The sequence below is a fragment of the Arachis hypogaea genome, chromosome 7 (genome assembly GCF_003086295.3).
Source record: "Arachis hypogaea cultivar Tifrunner chromosome 7, arahy.Tifrunner.gnm2.J5K5, whole genome shotgun sequence".
In the NCBI taxonomy this organism is placed as follows: domain Eukaryota; kingdom Viridiplantae; phylum Streptophyta; class Magnoliopsida; order Fabales; family Fabaceae; genus Arachis; species Arachis hypogaea.
Window position 1 is genome coordinate 13,797,770 of NC_092042.1, and position 27,155 is coordinate 13,824,924.

A 27,155-nucleotide genomic window follows, 5' to 3' on the forward strand; every position below is an offset into this window, starting at 1 on the left:
AAACGGTTGGCAGCATTGTAGAACCGAACCGATTACACCCCTACTAAACCATTTCCTTCCCTCTTCCCAAAATCACCATCTATCGCCGCCGACACCGTCACCATCACAGCCCCTTCTCTGTCAGCCCACCCATCGCTGAGACCCATTCATTCTTCTTCTTCTTCCTCTTCTCTCCTTGCCACTTCATCGTTAACCTCCGAACTGCCGCACCGCACCACAGAGCCACCACCGCCATTGTCCAGCTTCATCTTTCTCCCTCCTCACATCTCGCTGCGCCTCCCTCTGCCGCTCCGCCGTCTCTGTGAATGATTTTTGCTGCTCGTGGAAGGTCGTTTGTGCTTTCTTGGTTGTGCTGCCTGCATGCTATCGTGCGTCATCCACCTTCTCGAATCGATTTTGTCTCTACAACAATAGATAACAGATTCAAATGTTAATATTAATAATAGAGGCTTGTCTGCTTAATGCTGATGCATGTTGAAATTCGATTAGATTATACTTTGTTTTGTTAATTGAAATCTCTATATTGAGTTAATTAAAATCTCTATATTAGGCCAAAATATTTTGTTGGAAATTGAAAAAATTGTCAAGCTATTCATTTTAATAGATCCAAAAATGATTGAGAAATTAAGTTATATCGAAGCATATATTGCTTATTAAGGATGCATATTTGAAAAAGAAAACTAGTTTAACCTTTTCTTCTATTTGATAAAAGTGGAGATAGGTGTTTATATCCAACTGTTTTTCTTTTAATAGATTATATCCACATGTATGTAAACTATATATTGAATGAACCATTATCCTAACATATTTTGTTTTTAGGTTGAAAAATTTTTTGTTTTCTATTTAATTATTTTTTCCTTTTTCCTATAAAAACCTAGGTAGATGATGTATATGATGAATATGGAGACTGCATTTTCATACGTGTTTGAAGATGACTGAATTCGAGTTTATGAATATGTTGAGATTTTGTTGATTGTTGAATTGGTTTTTCTTATTTTGAATTTGAATTTGAACTTTGAATTTCAACTTTGAAAAGTGTTTTGATTATTGAACTAAATTTTTGAATATTGTTGCTGGAGTTATTTGAAATTGTTTAAATATTGTTGTTTGTTTAGATATATGCAAACATGACGACAGGAAGAGGTGCTGCGAATCAGGCTGCTGGTCGTGGTCGTAGCCGTGGTCGAGATAAAGGGAGGGTTTCTTCCGACACCCCCAGAATTTTTGGATCCTCTCCCTCTACTCCGACCACCCCGGTCACGCCACAGGTTGTGGGTTTAGCGGACTAGTCGTTCATCATGGTCTCTAACCCTAACTACGTACCGCCATCCACTACGATGATGCCACCTCGCTCCTACCGCTCAGCAGCCTGCATGCACGGCAACGCCGACTCCAGCAACAGATGCTGCGGCCCTAGAGTCCAATCACGGAAGTGAGACAGCAACTGATATCCCTCCACCACCTCCCATCGGACGGTTGTGTATTTATCCTGATGATGGCACATGGTAAGTATCACGTTCAATGCTTATGTATTTCCTGCTTGAATTGTTTCTAGTTTAGTTGATTTAAGTGTTAATTTTTTGTTATTGTTTTTAAATTTCAATGATAAATGATTCTTTTAATTGCTGAAAGTTTCTGAAGATTGATTCATGTTTAGTAGATTTAGGTTGATTTGGAATGCTAGTTATTGTTTTCTAGTTTTAATGATTATGATTTCTGTTAATGCTGAAAGTTCCTGAAACCTGATTCCTATTTAGTGGATTTAGGTTGATGTGAATTGCTGGTTATTATTTTCTAGTTTTAATTATTATGATTCCTGTTATTGCTGAAAGTTTCTGAAAATTGATTCCTATTTAGTGGATTTAGGTTGATTTGGAATTCTGATAACTGTTTTCTAGATTTCATTATTATGGTTTCTATTATTGCTGAAAGTTCCTAAAACCTAATTCCTGTTTAGTGAATTTAGGTTGATTTGGATTGCTGGTTATTATTTTCTAGTTTTAATGATTATGATTCCTGTTAATGCTAAAAGTTTCTGAAATCTGATTCCTGTTTAGTGAATTTAGATTGATGTGGATTACTAGTTATTGTTATCTAGTTTTAATGATTATGATTCCTGTTAATGTTGAAAGTTCCTGAAACCTAATTCCTGTTTAGTAGATTTAGGTTGATGTGGATTGCTAGTTATTACTTTCTAGTTTTAACTATTATGATTCCTGTTAATGCTGAAAGTTTTTGAAACCTGATTCCTGTTTAGTGAATTTAGGTTGATGTGGATTGCTAGTTATTGTTTTCTAGATTTCATTATTATGATTCCTATTATTGTTGAAAGTTCCTAAAACCAAATTCCTGTTTAGTGGATTTATGTTGATTTGGATTGCTGGTTATTATTTTCTAGTTTTAATGATTCCTGTTTTCTAGATTTAATGATTAGAGTTGATTCTTGTCTGTGGGTTGTTGTTAGGTTTCTACCAAACACGAATGTGTATACTCAGGAGATGACGAATGTCATCAAGCTGATGTACAACTAGTCCTGGCCCAACTACACGAAAATCTCTGCTAAGACCAAGCAGTGATGGTTTGAGAAATGGGCGGTAATTACTTTCATTGTTTCTGTTTTAAGCCATTTTATCTAGTTTATATCCTTTATCTTGTTTAACTAAATTTAAAGCTTCTTTGTTGTAACTGCATTTCATTTGGGATGCTGAGCACGACCTGGACATCCAAAAGATATTCGACCGTAGGATGGGCCGGCAGCTCCAGCAGATGCAGGATGATATTCGTCATGGGTAGGACCAGCAGACGAACTAGCTCCGACCGGAGGTAAAGAAGGGCCTGTTAGCTCATTGGGAGACCGATGCAGGGTTCAGGCATCGACGTCTCATCAACCGAGCTAACAAGGCATTGGCCTGGTTGTCCAAGTACACCGGTAGCTCAGCGACTTTCATGAAGATGAAGGTCAGGCTGGTATGTAGTTCCTTTAATTTAATATTGTTAATAACTTTATTATATTATTTGTTTTGCATATCATTAAAAGGCATTTAATAATTTTGTATTTGAATGTAACTTGTGTAGTCGAAGTCGTTGGACTGCGATGCCACACTAGCAGAGACGTTCAAGTACACCCTCACGTTGAAGGAGAACAAAGCAAGATTTGCTTAACAGCGGTATCAGGACCATTATGTGAGTAAACATATATCTAATTATCTTCTGCTATGAAACTAGTGAAGATTAAATGTATATACTCACACATCTGATTATCTTCTGCTATGAAATTAGTAGAGATTAAATGTATATCTGTTTTACTAATCATAGTAACTTGTGTTGATTGCACAGAAGTCCTACACACAGAGACTAGAGGCCACGACTCAACAGTTCCTTCAGTTTCAGCAAAGTGGGGAGGATGCCACTGATGGATCTGCGGCCTCAGTTGTCGACCCCGATGCGGTTTGGCACGAGACCGCCTTAACCCCGTACCAGAACCGCGTATACGGGATGGTGTCGTTCTTCGCCAGTAGTCTTTACACCTCGACGTTGAGGCTGTAGTCAGACTCTGCCACCAGTTGAGTTGTCCAGCCCGAGAAAGATGTGGATTTGAGGCTTCAGGTGTAAGAGTTACAGCGCAGCCTTCACCAACAGGCTTAGGATCTCTACGATTATCGAGAGGTATCAGGAGATTCTCACCCGCGTGATGTCTACGAATGAGCTCAGGCTAGAATTTAGGATGTCGTTGGAGTGAATGCAGCGTATGGAAGTTCAGATGAAGGTGTACCAAATCCAGATGCGAGCCACTGACAGCAGTCCTATTACAGGTGACAGCGATAACGCTGATAACACACAAACATCGTCACCGTCTTTTAAGTAACAGAATTTTTTAAAAGTACAGTTCTACCCTTGTAGAAATATTGATTCAGAGCAAGAAAATTGACTGTAATCCTCGTATTCTGATTTTATAAATTCATATTCGACTACTATAAAAAGTAATCCTAATCCCACATCAAGAACATTTTTTAATATATATAACGTTATGCTATATTATGAAATGAGAAAATTATATTTAACTCTCTTATGACCTATGAAACCGGTTAATTAAAAAATATTATATAATATTCATTCATTTATAAAAGAATGTACCAAATTTTTTTAAGTTATAGGACGCTTAATATAATTGTTTTATGTGCATAAGATGAACAGTAAATATTCTAATTAGTTTCTAAATATTTTTAGTGAAACATTGTACTTTAGTTTTTAGCAAGTTTTAATTATTTATTTTGTCAGATAAATTAATTTCACATTCAATTATATTAAAAAAATTAAACAAATTAATTCTTATCATTACTTAAAAAAAACATGAAATTCTTTAAAAAAAAATTTAAATTCTCATATCAAATTATCAATCTTTCTACGTAAGCGAATAAGTTAATGTGAATACTAATTTATATACAGATAAAATTTTTGAAAACTAATTTAATAATTGAGATCTACGGAAAAAAAAAAGCATCCAACAAAATTATTTCAACAAAAATTAGAGTATTATTCTAAATTTTAACTTATTTTATAGTTTATAGTTGTGTGTGTCATTGGTGACGAAATAAATTTGCGTAGGTATATAATTATATATATCTAGCCCGTTAATTTTGAGGGGAGAAAATGAAATAGCAACAACTCCCAATTAAGTTTTGAATTTTTCATCACAATACATATCCAAATCAATATCTTTTTATCTGCTTTGACTACACTGTGTCAGCACAATATTTTAGTGAGTGAACTCAATCGGGAAGTTATTTTATGCTAATTGTTCTTTCACACACGAAAGATCGATGTATGTGTATGTGATAATAATAATAATAATAATAATAATAATAATAATTGTTTTCTAATTAATTATATTATTAGTCCTATTTTCATAAATGATTAAGAAAACGAAAGTTTTCTCTAATTATGTATGGGAGAAAGAAAGGAATACCTATACGGCATGTATATTAATAAATAGTAGATAATGACTTTAAAAATAGTGATAATATTTATTTGTAAGAAAACATACACTAATTCTTTTCATCCACTGTCTTACTTACCATTTTAACTAACTTTTATTGAAAAAAAGTGGCACTGGTTTGGAATTCGAACAATTCTGCCTATACCTATTGAGGAATGACAAAGAGAACTTACGTTACTTGCATTGCCATGTGGAAAATTTCAATGGATCGGATAATTTTATTTTATTTTTTTAAAAATACAACAAAGCCAGGGTGGAGGTGGTATTGAAAAGGAAAGAAGTTAGTGCTGCTGGAATAATAATGAGTTAAAATTATAAAGTTATATAAAGATGACTATTTACAAAAAGTTATTTTTATATAAAGATAAGAAATGATGAGAATATAGTTTTATTATTTGATATATTTGATTAAATTGTTATTTAATAATTTTTAATTTTTATTTTTATATAAAAATAACTTTATTTAAATAGTCATTGATAAAAAAATAATATTACATGGTCAGTAAATATTATTATTTTTTATTAGTACTTGACTAGCAATAATTTATACTTATATTTACAAGAGATTTTACATAAAAAATATATAGTTTGCTTTTATATTTATCAGAGTTTGCAAACATAAATCAATATAGTTTGTATCTATATTTTTTAGAATTTATACACATAAATTAGTAAAATTTATTTGTTAAAGACAATTTAATACTTGTATTGATCAAATAATAACTAAAAATACTAAAAATTATTGATCTCCAAGAATTTTTCAAAAAAAATTATTATAAAAAATATTTTTTGTTATCATTTATGGCCAATTTTCTAGTGTCTAATTTTTATCTAACTTATTGTTTATAATAAAATTTAAATATTTAAAAATTATTCATTTTTATATCTTTTAAATTAAATATTAATTTTTAATTTTTTTTAGCAAACTAGACACTATTTTTTAGACACTATATCAATTATCAATTATTATTTCTACTCTTTTCTATTAGAATTGAGATTGAGTGGTAATTCAACTCTAAAAACTAGTTCATGGAATGTGAAACTTGTAATATATCCTTTTCATGTTCAAAAATGATCATCTCAAACGTAAATATTTGCAGGTGAATGGTCTAACAATATTAAATCGAATAGACATTGATACCATATTAAAATTGAGATTGTGTAAATCTAACTCCATTCTTAAAACTAATTTATAGAGTAAAAAATATCTAATAGTTATGTTTATAAACTATCTAAAGACTTTTTTTTTTATTTGACATTCTTTATAAATACGAGACTTGTAATAATATTTTTCCTCAAGATACATAGTAATGCAACCAAAATTTTTAGTTCTTTGTGTGTGATTATTGTCTAATGATATCACAAAACCAATAGATAGCGGTGGTTTAATTTCGAATACTACTTCTTACAGTGATGGTTTAACAATAATGTTGCTTTTGCTACCATAACTCTGAGATAATAATAAGTGTTAACTCCTTCTTCAAACTTGGATAAGCATGCAAAATACTTTAATGTGTATTTGTTCATTTTTCATACCGTGGTTCCTAAGTAATCTTTCTCAGTGTTTTAATTTGTACTATATATCTTACCATTTTCTTCTCCTTCTTTTTTATTGTCAAATGGGATACACATTATTCTTTTAATATGGCTGGTTTGCTGTTCCAAACATCGTTATCCATTGAGTTTCTCTCTAAAGATTATTAATATAATTTGGTTCAGTTTATTAAGGGGGTTATTATATTTAGATCCTTGGCTTCAACTCTGAAAGCAAACTAAACTTGTTTTAGGGGATAGCAACTCTGTTTTTTGTTTAATATTTGCATTGAGTTTCCTCTTCAATCATTATTAGAAAAATGTCAATGGTAGGGATCGGAATATTTTACTAATGAATTTACCATTTTTTAGATGAATAATTGTTAATTCTACCTCCATATTTTCTAACATTCAATTGGGATATATTTCCATGGTTCTTATTAAAATATGGCTGACCCTAAAACTTGATTTTCCATAATTTCGCCCCTAAATAAAAGACTACTAATATCATCATAAGCTGTAACTTGGGAGGTTAATTAGTTATTTTAATCTAGCTAAGCTTCTTTATAATATAATCTTATACATCGTTGAAATCAAACTTCATTGGCAGATAGCATCGTTTTTATTAACAACTCTGTTTTGTTTAATCTGTTTCGTTGAGTTTCCTTGTCATAGTCTAAGATTTAAAAAATCTATATACTTGACATTATTTAATTACAAATAATAATAATAATAATAATAATTACTCTTCTATATGTCCCAACAATCAAGTTGGGTCTCCGAATTGGATAACTATAGATTAAAATAAATAAGTATAATATGAAGAATTTCTTGGGTATACATTAATACTGTTTCATTCTAACTGGTCCCAAGTTGCAACTATAATTGTTCATATAAAGATTGTGTAGGTTTAATTAATATAATTAAGCTTCAGGGTGTTCAATTCACAGCATTGTTTTGAATGTATATTTTATTTGACTTTGAATTTAATTTGTATTCATTCCCTATCTTTCTGTGATGTCCCTGGTTTCGTGCACAAAAACAACTGCAGGTTTATACTACTACTGATTCTTTCTTATTATCTTTGTGTGTCCTGGTTTATTAAAAAAAATACAGAGACTAATATTTTTATTAAAATTTAGTTAACATTTAATTAATAAAAATAAATAAATAATTTTATATTATTAAATATAATTTTATATTATTAAAAATATTAATAATGACTAATTAATAATTACAAATCATAAATTTATTGCCCTCTTAACATTTTTCATAAAAAATACTATGAATAAGTTTGCTATATCATATTTACTTTGATTCTTATGTTAATATATTTAAATTAATTCTTATGTTTATATATCGTGTGTGTCTCAATTCTATAATACTTTAATTTTATAATGCATGTATGTGCTGTTTAATTTAAAGTTAGGAATTTGGTTTGAGAATTGAGACACACACGATATATAAACATAGAAACGAAATGAAAGTATTAACTAAAGGAACGGATAACGATTGGTTATTAATTGAGTTATCGAGCCTTTTAATGAACGCATTTTAAATGTCACACTCATTTAATATTACTTTGATACGAGTATTTTTTTAAGGTTAAATACGATTTTAATTTTTAAGATATAAGCTAAAAAAATTTTTGTTTTCAATCTTTTTTTATTTATAGAATTGTCTCTAACATTTAATTTGATTTTAAAATTATCATTTGAACTAAAATATTCTTTTTCTTTTTTACTAAAATACTCTATTTTTATTATTCTTTTTCTTTTTCTCCATCACAGTAATATCTTCACAACAATATCTATTCTTCTTTTTCTTTTTCTTCAACTAAAATTTCAACAAAATTTTAACTAAAATTTCAACAGTAACAATAAAATTTCAACCAACGAATATCAAAGAATCAAAATAGAATTTCAACTAACAAAATATCAGAAGCAGAAGAATAGAATCAGAAACAAAAAACACAGAAGAAACAGAAAAATAATGGAATCAATTAGAATAAAATCAAAGTCAATAACAACAATGTGATTAAATACAAAATCAACAAATCTAACAATGTAATTAACAAAAGAAACAAAAACAAAATAGGTGGAGTTGCAGTGGCAATGTTGACAACTGCTAATGAAGGTGGAACAGGAGTTGTCCTATGTGTCTAGTTTAGTAAAAGAGAAGCTGATGAAGATGGTGACGTCACCGGCAGCTTGTTGGAGAAAAGAGGCCAACTTCGGTGGTCTCTGTTCAGTGAGGAAATTAGGGATGGCAATTTCTTCTGGCGGGGCGGGTATCCGCAAAAATTTACCCGCCGGAAGACTGATTTGGGTAGATTTTTCTACCCACGAATACCGGGGGGGAGCGGGAACCCGTTAAATAAACTGGACGGGGGCAGGGGATGAAGTCTTCATCCCGTCGGTATCCGTATAATGCCCGTTAGTGTGTAATTACTAAAATAGCCCTTATATATATAATTTAAGAAACCCTAATCCTCTCTCACTAATCCCTATTCCCCCATCAGTCCGTCACTCCGTCTCTCACTCTCCTCTCTCTCCTAATGTCTCATCTCTGCCTATTCTCCCAACCCTCGCTGGTCACCGCCAATCTGCCACCCTCATAGCTGTCAGCCGCCGGTCTCACTCTCATCGGCGAGATTGCTTGTCCGTTTTTCCATATGGCCGCCTCTAGTTGGTCTTCACTCTTCGTCGGCGGACAGCGTCACACCGAAGTAACAATAATCGCGTCCCTTCATCCGTTTTGCAGTAGTCGTCGCCTTTTCCGCAGCCACCGTCGGCTTCCTTCGTTTGCTGTGTTTCCTTTGTTCGCAGCGCCGTCATCGCCCTCTATGCAGTTTGCAACGCCTCCTTCGTTGGCAGTGTCGTCGCCCTCTATGCAGTTCTCAGTGCCGCCGCCATTTGATTTTTTATTTGGATCTGAAATGATTTTTTTTTTTGCATCAGAATTTTTTGTTCTGAATGATGTGTTCTTTGTATTGTCGCTCTTGTGCAGTTCTCAGAGCCGCCGTCCTTTAATTTTTTCTTTGGATCTAAACTGGTTTATTTTTTCTCTGATTTATTTTTTCATCTGATTGTTTTGTTATAAATGACGTGTTTTTTGTACTGATTTTCGGGATAGAGTTTTAGTTATGTTTTAAATTTTGGTTATATTCATGGCCTCCAGATTTTTTATTTTGGTTATGTTCATGGCCTCTAAATGGTTATGTTTATGGCCTTTGATCCTTGATTTTTTATCTACTTTTTTTCTATTTTTTCAGTTTTTTTTAATCCGTGGGTACCCGCGGAGATACGGATATCCGGTGGATACTGGTCCCCATTATCCGTCATGAATATGGGGCGGGAACGGGGAGGCTTTTGGGGTCACGGGGCAGGGGGCGGGCAGAGGTGAACAGCTAGGTTGGGAAAGGACGAAGGAGGGAGACGTCGCGGTGGCCAGAGTGTTGACGGCAGTGCTAAGGTTCGAAAAATTTCGAGTTCACGGAGATGGGATAGAGAGTTTGCTACGACAGAACTAGCGCAAAGGGGAGAAAAGGGAGGAGGGTAAAAAGAAGTGCGGCGGCGCTATGGTAGGTAAAGGAGAAGAAGAATGGTATCGATTCCCTCCCCCCTCTTCCTTCTTCTCACCCCCCTCCCGCAGTAGGTGATTCTCTTCTCCCTTTTATCCGTTTCTTTCTCTTTTTTTATTTTATAATTTTTTTTGTTAAAGATAATTTGGTAATAAAATTTAAAATTTAGATAAAAAAGGACAATTTTAAAATTAAGTTAAACATTAAAAATGATTCTGTATGTAAGAAAAATTGAGGATGAAAAAATTTTTTTACCTATACCTTAAGGATCAAAATCATATTTAACCCTATTTTTTATAATAGACTTATGATATAGAGTCACTAACATGAATTTGAAATACGACATGATATGGAATACACTGATACACGACATATGTACAAAATATAAAATATTTTTTAGATGAATAATAATAATATTTTAATATTTTATTAATTTTAAAATATAAATTAATATTTTATTTATTTTTAATATATTTTTTAATTATATAAAATATTAAGATATTTCGTAAATTAAACGCTAGAAAATTAACTAAAAAAATAAAGTGTATTTGAGATATTTTTTAAGGATTTTTAAAAGCACTATTATTACTCTTAACTATAATTTTGGATTATGCTACATATACTCTAAAATTAGCCATTGGTATAAATTATATGTTAAAATATAAATATACATTAAAAATAAATTAAATCGCATATGTATTTATACACAAATATATAAATGACTGATTTTAGTGGTTAATTTAATTTTAACATACGGATAGTATTTTTATATAATTTTATATTAACTTATTTTTAAATTTTATAATTTCCATATATTTCAATCACTTTTCTAAATTCAAATAAAAATAAGAAAATAAAATATTAAATTAAGATCCCAAACGTTTAATATTCAAATTTTACATTTAGTAAAAATTACTAAAATAAGTTTGATTATATTGGAGTATAAATAATAAATAAATCTTTGACACACACACTACCAATCTTGGACTTGTGTGTGTAGCAACCTCTCAACAAACTAAAGTAGTGCCAACTAATTATAAGACACATATAGTGTAGGGCTAATTAGGTGACTTTGATATTTGACTTCGTCACTTTTTTTTTTAAAATCTATATATTCTTTATTTTTTATGTCATTCTAACGTATGGCTGATGTATGCACCCACTTACTCTTGCCTGAGTGAGACAGAATTGTCGTACACAAACTCATTGAGTGAACAATGATAATGCCTATGTTATTACGTAAAAAATGTTTCAACCTTCATGATATAGGGTTACAAATTTCTAGGGATATATAATAATGTATGTATTTTCCAAATGATCCAATGAAATAACTAATTAAATTGCTTTTATACTAAAAGAAGCAAACATTTTGAGAGATCATGAAACTCTAGGTATTAGCTAGCTTTCCATATATATGTTGTATTTGGAAATTTATCAATTATCATCATAATCTAATGGTAAATTTTTAATAGAACATAATAATTAATAAAAAATTAATTACGTACGGTATTTAAATTGAGTCATTCTAGTACAACTATATTACGATGATATAATATTTTAAAAAATATGTTAAAATTAAAATGATATATATATTTTATTATTAAACCATATTTTTAAAAAATATTACCTAAAAAAATATTACAAAAATATAAAAAAATATAATTTTAATTTTAACAATATTTATATAATCACTATAATTACTATAACATAATTGCACTAAAATCCACCGTTTAGATTTGATCCAAACTCTGTTAACACCTTTTAAGCTAAAACAAGTGCAGGCGTATGGCTCTAAACAAAGGAAAGATATCTCAACCTCCGATTCGCTCAATTATTAATTAGGAGGTGGATTAGGGACCTATGGTTTTAAACTTTATAGGTTGTGATTTTAAAAATAAAAATATAAATAAATCAAAGTGACAACTAATTATAAATTATTATATCACAGCAACAAAGACTCGTGAATCAATATTAAGCGAGTCATTTCAGTTTATTTAATTTAATTTAATAATTTATTTATTTATTCAGAATTGCGCTTTTTTTTAGTGAATGATGAATTAATTTAAAAATTATCCTTAATGATTAATTGAAGGACAAAAAAATGAAATATGAAAAAATATTTAAATTTAAATGAAAAATAAAAGACAAAGCAAAAACAGATTCACATCCAATAAAGATGGAGCATCTGCTCCCACAAATTTTTTTTAAAAATACTAATACTTATATATAGAGGTATATATTTACCCATTGTTATATTCTGCTTGTTCCCAAAATAAAATAGCAACGATTTTCTTGTGTTTATCTTAAAAATATTTTGTTAACTTAACATATAATAATAATTATATTATTAAATTTAATTTAGTATAAAAATAAAAATAAATTAATTAATTAATTAACTAAAAAAATAATGATAAATAACTTCATGATATTAGTTAATTAATTGATAATTAAATTAAAACTTAATTTTTTAATTAAATATAATTTAAGTTATTTGTAATTTTTTTAAAAAATTATTTAAAATAAAAGAAATATTATCTATATATTACTATACTTTATTAAATAAATTATTAAAAAATGATCTTATTATAATAACTATTTTGGTTGACCACATAAAAACTATAATGAGTAGAGTTTACTACAAGAAAATAGAATTATTTTAACACTTTATTTTTTAACACTATAATTAAATATCAAAATTAATATATATTTTTGACAAATATCACAAATTTTAAATTTTCTATGTTTTCTTGATAAACAATTTGACCGTAGAAAATTATTCCTCAATTTTGACACTCATTTGTTTTCAATTTACTCCACTATTTTTCTTCTTCTTTGGGTTCTGTTAATTTTGACATCATACTACTCTCAGTTTAGGATTATACTACTTATTCTTTATCTTCAAAATTTCAATTTATTCTTTAGTTTCAAGATCTCATCTCATTCTTTATTAAAATTTTTTGTTGAGAATATTTTATAGTCAATAAGTGTCAAAATAAATAGTATTTTTGACAATTAATAAGTATCACAGAAAATATGTGCTCAAAATTTTCTAACAAATTATTTTTGACAGCCAATATTTATTAAAATAAGATTTAAATTTTTTTCACAATCACTTAAATGTTAAAAATACTATTTTTGACAAAATTTTTATTAACATATTTTCATAGTTAAAATAGTGTCAAAATTTATTTTTTTGACAAATTTTATTTTTCTTTTACACATTATAATCCTAAAAAATAATCTATATTATTGTAGTGGTTTTCAATTAAATATGAGATAATAAAAAGTAAAATATTTGCTTAAAAATATATATAGAAAAATAATATTTAGTTATGTTAAATATAAAGAGCGAGAAAATCATTATAAAATATTTTTATTATTTTAAATATTATAATATGTGTATGAAATTATTTTTTATTATTTTAAATACTATAATAAGTGATGTTTGTATATATAGACGTCAGCCTTTATAGTTTTAATTTTCATCAATACATATAGATAGTTTTAATTTAAAATTTTAAATATATCTAAATTAATTTAGATTAGTCAAGTGATCAAATTAGTTATCTATTTAAATAAGTGTCGAAAATTTAAATTTTATCTCGTATGTGTGGTAATTCATTAGTCAATAACAGACCCTTAAATAAAGTTTAGATTCACGAAAAATTAGTTTTTAACTTGTTGGATATATAGTGGGAAGTTAAAAAAGAATATATATATATATATATATATATATATATATATATATATATATATTAATACTTATATTTTACTTTATTTTTGTTGCTAAATTTTTCTAGATTCATGGCTGGAAAAAACCTATTAAACTAAAATATTATTAATCAACTTTACTTGATTAAATAATTAGTTTACTCATCTCCTTAATTAAGTATAAAAAATTTGTATACTATTTTATATATATAGTAATTTATTGATAACAATAAATTTTTAAATACAATTTAAATTTACGACTAATTAATTCTTAGTTTGGCTGATTGAAAAATACATACTATAGATGTCTTTTTCTTCCTTAATTATTTATTAGTAGTTAAATTCAATTCATTCCTCTCTTCATTACATTGCAAGTGCTTACATCACTGTTTTCTACCACAGGAAGATTAACGTTTGACGTTATATATGCTGAGTTATTAGTCAACTTAGATGTTACTGGCTGCTAGTTCTTTGTTTTTGTCACACTGTACTGGCTGCTATTCTTATATTATTTACGGTATTTTTTAAATCAGCCGATTAAAAATTAATTTCTCAAAAATTTAAATTTTATTTAAGAATTTATTATTAATCAATAAATTATTATATATATAAAGCAGAATTTAATTTTTCGATATTTATTTAAACAAATAAGTAAACTAACTACTTAAACTCAGTTTAAATAAGTTTATAAGTCATTTTTAACTTTTAATATAAACGCTTATAGCAATAATATTTAGTATCATTTTTAAAACTAACTTGTGATTTTTTAAAAAATTGTTATAAAAAAATAAGAAAATAATTTTTTTATAATAATTTTTTTATTATTCTTCTTTTAAAATAAACATTTTTTATAACTAAAAAATTAAACACAAAATAATTTATTATAAATTATTTTTAATATAAATTTTTTTAATTTCTTTTTAGAAAAACTTAATTTAAATTCTTTTTAATATGATTCGCTGGCTGCTAGGTGCTACTCTAAACACCACAAACTCTCAAAGCAGAACTAAGATAGTGGTACGAGAAATTTCCAAAAAGAGAAAATAAGGGCCCAATTATGATTATTTTTTCTCTCTTCTCCAATTCAATTTAATGTATGACACTTCATAAAAATCCTATTATGCATTGCATTTGCATGCATATATATATTTTCTTCGAATTGTTGCAGTGTGACCTGTGTCAAAAACATTGCATTTACGGCAAGATCATCAAATACGTCACTATATATTAAAATTAATTAGCATAATACTGGATCATATAACTTAAGTGCAATAATATTTTCAGACAATAATAAGTGCAACAATTCTAAATTTATTAGGCAGAAGAAACGCTAGCATCATATGTTCACTAGAAAAAACGATTGATTAGATACTCTAAAAGTCTTACCAAACCTAAATATATAGCTGAGATATTTCGGGTTGGTGTAAACTTCAATTATTATTTTCAAACACTAATTTATTAGAATGTATTTTACAACTGTGATAAATATATACTAAAATTAATTATTTGTATAAAATATATATTAAAAATAAGTTAATCAATATATATAGTTATATACAAATATATAATAATTAATTTTAGTGTATAAATAATATTTTTTATTTTTCTTTTGGCAGGGGTTGATCCCCCATCTTTTTCACCAAGCGTCTGGTTTATAACTATCGCTTATTCTTCATTTACATTAAATGTGTTTGGAATGGAAAATAGTCAAAACACCTACCAACTCATTGACCAGAAAAAGTAAATTATATAAAAAAAATCTTTTATATTTAAAGCTCCATGCATAGAATTTTAGCGGATAATAACCCTTTTCAAGTTTGAACCGGAGTTAAAAAAAAAAAAGTTAAAAATATTATGATCACTTCAACGCACCATGTTCAAACTTTTCCCTCTTTCAGACGACCTGCTTTTGACATAACCTAAGTCGTAGACCCAAAAAAAATAAAATAAAATAAAGCAAAACAACTAAGTCAAGGAATTTAAGTCGTAGACCCAAAAAAAAATAAAATAAAATAAAGCAAAACAACTAAGTCAAGGAATTTAATGTTCTTTCATTCTAAACAAATATTTTTATGTATTATTAATTTAAATTAAATTGTATGAATAAAATTTAGATATAGTTTACACAAATAAAGTTAAATATAGTTTACCGAATTATTTTGTTTCATTTCTGTCTTTTAAAAAAATGAAAAGTAAAATAAAATTAGTGGCCGTTTCATTTCAAAATTCAAGAATTAGTTTTTGGTTGGCGAAAAACATTGCATATGATGCAAAGAAATACAACTTTATGTTTAAAGTAAACAAAGCCTGGTTGGTGAAGGCTTATTTTTTGTTCTCCGTTTTTGACAGATTTACTAAATCCCATTGAAAATTTAGTTTTGATTTCTCCATCTAATGAGCTAACCCCACGTCAGTTAATGTAATGAGTCCGTAATCCATATAGTTTTTGGGCACCATAATAGAAAAATAATGTTGAGGCCCAAAATAACATTATTTTTAGTTAATACAAAAAAACCGTTATTTCTAGTTAAATATATTTTATTTTTATTTTTTACAATATCTCCCAACTCGATAGGTTAATGTCTAATCCGCTTTAGATTTAAGCTCCAGTTAAGAATTTGCCACTAACCAATGAAATGTTGTATGTATAAGGTGAAATTTGAAACCCCCAAAATACAAAATTAATTAATAACAATTATAATTTTATGCTTGTACGTATCAAGAGTGTTTAGTGTAGAAAGAAGATTGTAATGCTTTATTGCGGTGTTGGTGGAACATTTGGGCGAGTCCAATGTTTCCCGGTTCAAACAAACAGGCTGCAAAAGAGTGGCTTTGGCAAGAAATTAGGGGAAGCTAATAGTTCTCTTTTGGCGCTATTTATTTCATCGTCCACCACATTGTTGAAAAGCTTCAACTTCTTAAATGCTGCTTTTGATTTTAATACTGATAAACAATATAAATACACTCCAGAAAATAGCATGAAAACTTTATTCCAGATTGCTACAACTTCGCATAAAATGACTTGCTAGCTAGTAGTGCAAGTATTTAGAAAATTGTTTAAGGCTAAAATTGCTAGTTATTCACTAAGCTTTATATGGACCCCAATTGTCCACTCATCAAATTCAATGGAATTAACTAAATAAGCCTTAGAGAAAGAGGACAAAAATGATTATTAACTCTATCCTTGCATTGAAATTGGCTTAAAAAACTAATGATTGCCAAAAAGAAAAAGGAAAAGAAAGAAAATATTAGTACATTACCTATAATTCTGCCATTTTGAGATGTCTCCTCTCATACAAACCAATGATTTGATCGGCCACTGTCCACATAATGGCCTGGCCAGGCGGGATCCTCATGAGCCGAGGCAGCAGACCTTTCCATAAGGCGCGAAGTCCTTCCTCCGAATATATTGTTCTGATGGCATGAATCATACCCTTGTACTTCAGTTCGCCCCCCTCTCGGCTCTGAGCCATCAACCTTGTTTTCACCACATCAAAGGGACCAGTACAAATAGGGCCTGCGGTGCCAGCAAGGAACCCTGAAATCATAGACTGCCATGGTAGGAGTACTTTTCCATCTCCTTCATGTTTGCTCCATAAAAGTATATCAAAAGCATTTTTGGCAGTAAACATGGCAGCTTGATTTGTCCCATTACGCATTACAGTAGGAGCAGCCCCTGCCCAAAGCCCAAGAATGCCTTCCTCCTTCACAATCATTCGAGCACAATGCACGGGACCTTTGTATTTTAAAAGCTCGGGGCTTAGTCCCCTCTGCTGCTGCAACCTAATCTTCACAACCTACAAAGACACGAACACATATTATGAACATGAGCAACCACATGCCAAACATGTTAGTGATGCCTTATGCTGAATAGCAACACCAATGTTAACTCTCTCTTTTCTTCTTGAAAAAAAAAAAGTGCCTTATTACAATTACTTTAGGATAAAAAATTCAAAAAAAAAAGTATCATTTAGTCATGCACTCATCATTGCAACACACAAAACTATGTTAGGAAGAATTAAAAGGAGGATGTGCAGGTTAGCAATTAGGCCTCGAATGAATAGTGCATTTATATCATTGGGCAAATGCACAGACAATATCTGCTGGTAGTTCACGCGAAAGCATGAGAAAGAGCTAGAGACAACAAGAAGTTAGCGAAAAACAAAAATGAGAAAGGAAAAGAGGGAAGGGTTCTCCGTGTTAGTAACATTTGAATACTTTGATCTCTCTAATCAAGATACATACACACCCATCTCTATACATATCTGCAGCTTATTTTTTTAGTACTAGTCCTATCATTGGTCTCAAAGGTTTGTAATCTTAAAAGCTCTTAACAGTCATTATGAGATACCATGATCAGAGAACCAACGACATTTAAGTAGTATGGGCCGGTTTGTAAGTGTATTGTGGATGCATTTTCAATTGATTGAGTTGAGTATGTAATAGGTAGCATTGTGGGAATGCATAGTAACATGCTACACCCAAGTAAATCAATGACATGATTTATTAGTTTGTACTATACACAAAATATATAAACTATTAAGGGTCAAGGCACAAACCTTCTTCCTAGCACTTACCACAATTAATGGTCATTAGATTTTACAAATCTTAGCCACTAGTCAAGTTGACTTGGCATTTTAAAAAGAAATCTTTAAGAATTTCCATGCATCATGTATGATCTGACAGACCATGTGCAGCTTAAATAAAATATGACCATTGACATTGTAAGAATTTATTCATTAAAATTCCAAGAACAACCAGTACAACTGACATTAAAGGAATGTTATCCAACCATCCAATAGAATTTAGATACGAACTTGAAAATGTTTTTAACCAACAAAGGCTACTGTGTAAAACTATGAATTCCAAGACATAAAATCCTATGTGTTCAACCAGGACCTTGCACCAAACAGTTTATCAACATGTCATTTGTAAACAACTAAACTTTAGTCTATCACAAGGCACAGGCAGATAATATGGGCATGAATATCTGATGAAATATAATTTGTAAATTGTAGTTCAGTGTAAAAGGAATCCTCGGATAATCGAAATGACATTGATCAACTAATTCAACATAAAATTTAAGATTTCATGTTCAATCTGATTATAAATATAATTAAGCATAGTTATAGTACTAGGAACAATGGAATATAGAGTTAATGTTTTAAAAGGCACAACGGGGACTCATATAATTAGGTATTTAGAGTACCGATAAGTCAAGATAACAAACACAAACAGGAACAATATAAGAAAGGATCAGGTTATAATTTTGAACCATCAAGATCTAATTATTTAATAGCAAAGTATGCAAAGGAAAATATCTAGACAAAGTAATATATGCCTATAAAGAGCCCTATGATAAAAGCTAAATAAATTGTCTCCTCAAATTCTTAACATCTACAAAAAACCTAAGCACTAAATGCTGTTGATCCAAACCACAAGTACTTAAACAAATATCAAAAAGTGAAAATGCAGAGACTAGTACTGGTTGCTAGCAAGAAAGTCTTAGAAGTTGTTTATATGATTTTCCCTTCATGAAGTCATACTTATTAACTTTGGTTCATATGCTACTTAATCATAGTCCAATATGCATAAACCAGCATAATTACTTAATGACATTGACAATTACACATCAAAGAACATAAAATTCCCAAACCTCAAAAGGCGTGACAATAGCAAGAGCCTCAAGCACCCCAGCACCAAAGCCAGAAAGCAGCCTACCCTGGTTGCTGATCTTCCCGCTCTTGGGGTCCTTAAACACGGACTGAAACATCGCGTTGGATCCCATCCGTAATGCATACTTCAAGGTCAAGTGAGTGGCAAAAGGCGTCAAGCCCTTCCACAGGGCACGCACGCCTTCAGTCCGGGCAATGGTGGTGCCGCAATGTGCTATCCCCTTGTAGTTCCCTGACCTATCAAGCTGCAACCGGGTCTTGATCACATCAATTGGCTGCAAGCAAGAAGCCTCCACAATCCCTCCAAGGGAGCCAGAGATTGCTTTCATGTAAGGTGGAATTGCTGCCTTTGGAGCTGAATTTAGGTTACCCTGTGCTTGTGCTTTTGCACCACCATCCTCTTGCTTCATCACTAATCAAACTTTGCTCTGCAAATTTGGATTAACCTTGTTTTGTATTCAAACCAACTAACAAAAATTGCTACCAACAATGAAAGGTATACATTGATGACTTAATCTTTTGATTCTTTTCTTTTTCTTTTTCCTTTCTTTTTCATTTTTCAATTAAAAATTTCTACTTTGATTTATTTCATCATGCCAATGTCAGTGAACAAGTAAAGATAATCAAAATGATTATATAAGCTAGTAACATTAACATGCGAAAAAAGAATGCACAAATTAAATACTAGGAAAACTGAAAATTAAAATAAAGAAGAAAAAAGAAGCAGTGGGGGAGCTTTGAGTACCTTCAAGTGCAGCCGATTAGACCGACGAGGCTGCAAAGAAGGTTGCGACCGAGGAGTGGCGGCGGAGGCGGAGGAAGCTTCGCACGCGGTGGGTGCGTCTTCTACGCTTCTCTCTCTGTCTTTTTTGAGAATCCCTCCTTCCTTTGGTGTTTATAAATTTTAGAATTAGAATAAAATTAATCAATTTTTGTGTTTCTTTCTTTTTGTTTTTCGTCAGAGGAATTGATGTTGAAGGGAGCGAGGCGCAGGGTGGTGGACTCAGATACAGAATCTTGTCTCTTTTGTTTATTTTGTTATTTGAGAAAGAAAATAAAAAATTCGGGATTTTGTCACGCACATGCAGAATCAGAATTTTTTATTGGTTTAATTATTTTGGTTTTACCAAATTTTTTATTAAATTTTTATATATTTTTTAATTAAATTTTATAAAGCACCTGTTCACGGATTTTGATTCTGATTTATTTATTATTGTAATAAAATAAGTGACTTATTATGTAAAAATCTCTTTATTTAAAAATAGTAATTAAAAAATATTAGACTGTTGCTGTATTGGTACTCTTTCAATTATAATAACTGACTTTATTTTTAATATTATTTAACATAATATGCATTTATATCGTAATTATTATCTTTTATAAAATTATTTTCATGATGTGAGTAGATGAAAAAAAAGTAATAATGATTGAAAGCCAGGAGGGTCTTTGATTGAGTTTACTTTGAGAAATTCTTATTTACCTTATATAATAAATTTAAGGATTCTGTTAGAAGACAATGAATTATTTGTACAATGTGTATAATAGGTTATTGAGTTACAAAATGAACATTTTCTATACTATTTAGAATAATCATTCGAATACTAGGGATAATAAACATCTTCCCAAAAGTTTACATTGATTTTGGAATTCACCAATGATCGAATTTTTGACCTTTCAGATTTAGAACTCTAAGCTGATGTGAAAAGATAACACTAATAGTTATATCTCTAATACTCCCTAAATTTCCATTGTATACATTGTACAAATATTTCATTGACTCTTCATACTTTTCTTAAATTTAATTGTTTTAATATTACTTTTTATATATTATATTTATTTTTCTTAAAATTTTTCATTTTTTATTTTAACAAGATTATTTTATGGGGTAAAAACTACTCCATGAAATATATACAAATGTCTCTTCATAAGAACTAAATAGATGAGCTTCAACTAATTTGAGTCTTATATTAGAGTTATTTTAGTAAAACATCTATAAATATTTAAAAAATAAAAATTAATATATATTCTAATTTTAATAGAATCATCGGTCTTTAAAGTGAAAAAACATCAAAAATTTATAGAATGAATTAGAAAATCATTTGGATTAATACATTTATTTATAAAAGTGACCTATGTAACAAATAAAGTCAGCAGTGGGACATAACACAAGTTAGGCATGTGACTTATGACTTATGAGTTATGAGGGACAGACAAATGTAATTTGAAAAAAAAAAAGGGACAACTGTAATTTGGAAAAAGGAGGGGCCGACGGCCGTAACAATTTACGTTAAAACTTTTAATAATTCTTTTTTATTTCTAAAATGTAACCTAGGTTCGTGATATTTATTATCATTATTAATTAATTAAATATTTATTTGTAATAAAACAAAAAAAATTTACTTAATTATAATTAGAGAATGGAGCATCTTTGGAAGAGTAAGAATTGAGCAAACAAGTATTATAAATTTCACGTCTCTTAGAAAAAATTTCTCTAAAATTATAAATCTAAATAGTTTATAACATTATATGTACGGTTATAAAATGTTTTTCAAATTGAATTAAACACATTAAATATTAATTTTAATATAATATTAAAATTTATTTGATTAATATTATTAAGTCACTAACTTATAAATATTTATGTATTATTTGAATATTTTGTTTATTTAATGTAGTCGAATTAATTTATATATTTAATGTTTAGAATTGTCATGTTGAAAATTCAAAGAGTCATAAATTTATTCTTTTTTCTTTTTTGAGAAAAAATTTTTTAAACAATTCCTAATAATTACCTCAAAACAAGTCTTAAGCTGTTAATTTATCTATCAAAAATTAATTAAAATTCATAATTTTTTTCTCTTAGAAACTTTATTATCTTTTAATAATAATTGTCAAAATTATTTAGTTTTTTTATTATTTTTCTTAAATATATTAACTAAAAAATATTAATAATTTTTTAATTATTTTTATTTATAAAAATTAAATAAAAGATATATTTGCAATTGGCGTACCACATAAATATGTTCTAAAGAGATATCATTAATAGAGAAACTAACCAATCTCAAAGTTAAATATCAAAAACTGAAAAGGATGAATTTTTTTATCGAAATTTCGTAATCTTTCGAAAAAATGATCAGAGAATAGAATGAATATTCACTCGTCGTTTTTTTGTCTTCAACCTTCAGTGTATGAATAGAAAAAAAAAGAGTAAAATTTTAAAAATCAAACCAGTTATGGTCTAATTATTGATTTATCGCTTTACTAATTCGACAAATTTAACTATAGTTCAATCGAAATAACTGTTTTAGAATAAAATAATAAATAAATATAAATAAAAATACTAAAATATAATTACAATTATAATCTAATAGGAGGATTAGAAATATCATTGAAACGGAAAGAATTAGAAGCCAAATTATTTTATACAGATACATTATTATAAAAAAATAATAATAATCAGATAAAAATAAAAAAAATTATAAAAATAATAATCAGACGAAAAGCCATTATTTATTAACAACAAAAATTAGTTAACAATTTAACAAAAAACAACCACTCAATAATCAAAAGGCCAAGAATAAGAAAAAGAATTGTACCACACTTTTTTTTCCCAAAGATAATAGGTTATATTTCATTAATTATTAAAAAAAATGAAATACAAAGATGTCCAAAAGCAGGACAACATAATAAAAGGTGGGGATTTTCCAAAAACACTACACTGAAGGTATTCATCCAACGGTGTGTGGTCGAAAAACGAAGAAAAATCTTAAAGAAGAAATAATGATAAATCAAATTGAATGCACCTAAGAGCTTGTCTCATGAAGATGACGACCTAAACTGGGAGTTCTTTGGATTTCACGGAGCAACTTGACAGAGCTTGCTAGAATGGCAGACGGCATAGAAGTAGAACCTTCAAAAATCAACTGGTTGCGAGCTTTCCAACAGTTCCAGCAAATGATGGCAAGCAATTGAGGATTACGGTCAGCATTCTTCAACGAGTTAAGTATCTCTGTTGATGCAGTCCACCATGTCCAAAAGTCGTTAGAACTCTGAGACCATACATCTTTAATTCTAGAGCAATCGATCAAACAATGAGTGACGGTTTCCGTTGCTTCATGACAGCAAGGGCATATTGGTGATATAGATGGAATGCGGTGATGAATCTGAGCAAGCACCGGAAGTCGGCCATGGAGAGCTTTCCAAATAAATAGCTTAATTTTGTGAGGCAAGTTCAACTTCCATAGATCAATCCATGGCTTTTTCTGTTGCATATAATTAGGGCAAAGCTCCAGAGGCGGATGGTAAAATAAATAGCCAATTCTGTAACCTGAAGCTGTATCATATTGCTTGGATTTGTTCAAATCCCATTGCAATTTGTCCCTACTCTGCTGAATTTTAACTGACAAAATCCTGTTTGCAACGTCTTGGGGAAATAGTTCTTGAATGAGATTCTGATTCCAATTTCTATCTTCAGTAATTAGATCTTTAACCCTTGGAAACAACTCAGAAATAGCCTGTCTATTTGGCATGTCAGAAATTATTAAAGGATACGGAGGAGGCAGCCAAGGATCCTCAAAGGTTCGGATATCCTCACCAGTACCCACAGCCCAATTAAGACCTTTTTCAACAATCTTTCAGCCTTCCAGTATGCTCCTCCATCCCCAAGAAGGTAAGACTCCAATTTCTGCCGTTATAGCATTACCATTGCTAAAGTATTTACCTCTTAAGATTTTGGATAATAAGGAAGTAGGCTGTGTTACAAGTCGCCAAAACTGTTTGCCTAAAAGCGCAAGATTTTGGATTCTGAGATCTTTAAATCCAAGGCCTCCTTCTTTTCGTGGGCGCGTCATAGTGTCCCAGCTAATCCAAGCCATCCTCCTTTCAGAACCTTTTTGTCCCCACCAGAACTGAGAAAGTAGAGAGTGAATTTCCGAAATTAAACCATCAGGCAACTTGAAGCAAGACAATGTATAAATAGGAATAGCTTCTCCCACTGCCTTAAGCAATATGTGTCTACCACCTGACGAAAGAAGATTGCGCTTCCACCCTTGGATTCTTTTCCGAACCTTTTCTTTGATCATACTAAAAGAAGCCTTTTTCGATTTAGAGACTGTAGAAGGCAAACCAAGGTATTTATCCTGAGCCCCAATATGATTAATATTCATAGAGTTAGCCAGTAGTGTACGAGTAGTGGATGGAGTGTTGTGGCTAAAGAATACAGCAGATTTATTAAGATTTACCCTCTGGCCACTTATGCTTTCATAAGAATTCAATAAATGCAGGATATTTGAACATGCTTCAGGATTAGCCTTACAAAATAAAATGGAATCATCAGCAAACAGGAGGTGGTTGACCTTGGGACATCGTCTATGTATCTGAAGACCCTGAATTAGTCTATTTTGTTCTGCCTTGTGTAGCAAGAAGGAGAGACCTTTTGTACAAAAAAGAAAAAGATAGGGGAATAGAGGATCTCCTTGTCGAATACCTCTATTTGGTTTGAAGAAACCATAAGGTTGTCCTTCCACAATAATAGAATAAGAAACAGTTGTCACTAATTCTCGAATCCACATGATCCATCGAGTGTCAAAACCAAACTTCTCCAGTATAAACCAAAGAAAGTGCCATTCCACCCTATCATATGCCTTACTCATATCTAATTTTAGCGCCATTTCATTTTCGAGACCCCTTTTTTTGTTCTTCAAATAATGCATACACTCGTGAGCAATTAGGATATTATCAGAGATTAATCTGCCTTTAATAAAAGCACTCTGCGTAGGGCTAATTAGTCTATTCATCATACTCTGAAGCCTATGTACAAATACTTTGGAGATAATCTTGTAAAAGACTGAAGATAGGCTTATTGGTCTTACCTGAGTCATATCTTTAGCATCAGAAATCTTGGGAATAAGACAGATCTGAGTGTGGTTAAAACCCTTCAAGATTCTGCCCCCAGAAAAGAAGCTCTTAACTGCTCGAAACACATCACCACTAAGTATGTTTCAGAAGCTTTGAAAAAATTTTGCTGTCATACCATCATCTCCTGGAGCACTTTGAGGATGAATGATAAATGTTGCGCGTTTCACTTCCTCCATAGTCACTGGTCTTTGAAGCCTACGTTTCATTTGAGTTGTAACCTTAGGTTCAAAATTAGTAAACAGAGGTTCAGGGTTCTCATGACAAGTGGAGGAAAAGATGTCCTTGAAATAAGATTCAGCCATAGAAGCAATATCAGCATTTGAAGTAGCCACTTCACCATCATTGCCAGTTAGTTGCCAAATTCTATTCCTTCGGGTTCGATTTCTAAATTTCTAAATTTCTAAATTCTATTCTGATCACCAGATTTGAGCCATTTGACTCTAGACTTATCTTTCCAATAAGATTCCTCATTTTGCAATGCTTTTTCAAGTTTGTCCTCTATTTCTGAAATGATGTCGCCTCCATGAATTCCTGCTAAACGAAGTTCCTCTAATTTCGACTGTAGTAAATCAATCTCCACCTTCGAATTAGATCTGTGTTCTTGCTGCCATTTGACAATCTTATGCCGACAACGCTTTATTTTTTGAGCTAGGATATACATGGCTGAACCATCAACCTGTTCATGCCAAACCTCTCTAATAATCTGGCGTATTTCATCATTGGAACACCATCTTTCTTGGAATTTGAATCGGCGTTTAGATCTCTCAATTCTCGGATTAGAGTCTAGGAGAAGAGGGGCATGATCCGAGCCTGATTCTAACAGTCTAAGAACCGTTGCATTGGGATAGAGTTGCTGCCAATCAACTCCTACCAGGAATCGGTCCAGTCTTTCCTGTATCAACTCATCACCCCTCCGTCTATTTGACCAAGTGAATGGTCTTCCGACCATACCAATATCAATCAGGAAATTATCATCAATAAAACTATTAAAGGTTTCAATAGAAGAAGGAGATTTAGCACCCCCACCTTCTTTCTCCAATTGATTAGAAATGGCATTAAAATCCCCCATTAACACAACCTTACCATCGAATTGTTGGGTGACTGAAGTTAATTCAGCAAATTGAGCCATTCTATGTTGATCATTTGAACTGAGATAAACACGTAGAACACCATAAGGATCATTAGAACCAGCTGTCAGAACTGATGCCGCAATGAAAAATCTACCATGCTGTAAAATCTGAACAGTGCAACCATCCCTCCATGCCATTGCCAAACCCCCTGATAATCCATCCGGATCTACAATAAACCATTCCTTGAAACCACAAGATCTTAGTTTTCTTTCAAGTTATCGAGATTAATTTTTTGTTTCACAGATAAAACCAACCTCGGGGGAGTAGGATTTGCAAATCCCTTCAAGATTGTGGATTGTCAGGGGTCTCCCCAAACCCCGACAATTCCACGAGAGCAGTTTCATATTTCTTTGGGTGCCACTTGAAGGTCATAGCAATTATATGAGGGTTCTGAGTCTCTGATTTGTTGCTCATGGTGTAGAGAAAATCAGAATTGGTATTCAATGATTCCAAAGAGACATAAGATATATGGAATGAGTGAATTAGAAAATGGAATAAATTAAAAGAGCAAAATTGGGAGAGAAAACGAAAATTAGGGAGTTAAGTGGAAAAGAAATTAAGAAGAAAATAAAAAATATAAGAAGATGGAAAAGAGTTTGACGAAGAAAAGA

The 27,155-nt window shown here is 30.4% G+C and overlaps 1 protein-coding gene across 1 annotated transcript; it reads right to left on the reverse strand.

Annotated features, from left to right (window-relative positions):
- Positions 1-16,797: 16,797 nt before the first annotated feature.
- LOC112702547 (mitochondrial succinate-fumarate transporter 1) lies at positions 16,798-20,542 on the reverse strand. The gene is made up of 3 exons (XM_025753637.3): positions 20,244-20,542; positions 19,480-19,926; positions 16,798-17,620 (listed from the first exon to the last, which is right to left on the reverse strand). Exons 2-3 carry the CDS (start codon positions 19,906-19,908, stop codon positions 17,084-17,086), a joined length of 966 nt encoding a protein of 321 aa, XP_025609422.1. The 5' UTR covers positions 19,909-19,926; positions 20,244-20,542; the 3' UTR covers positions 16,798-17,083.
- Between the last annotated feature and the right edge of the window lie 6,613 nt (positions 20,543-27,155).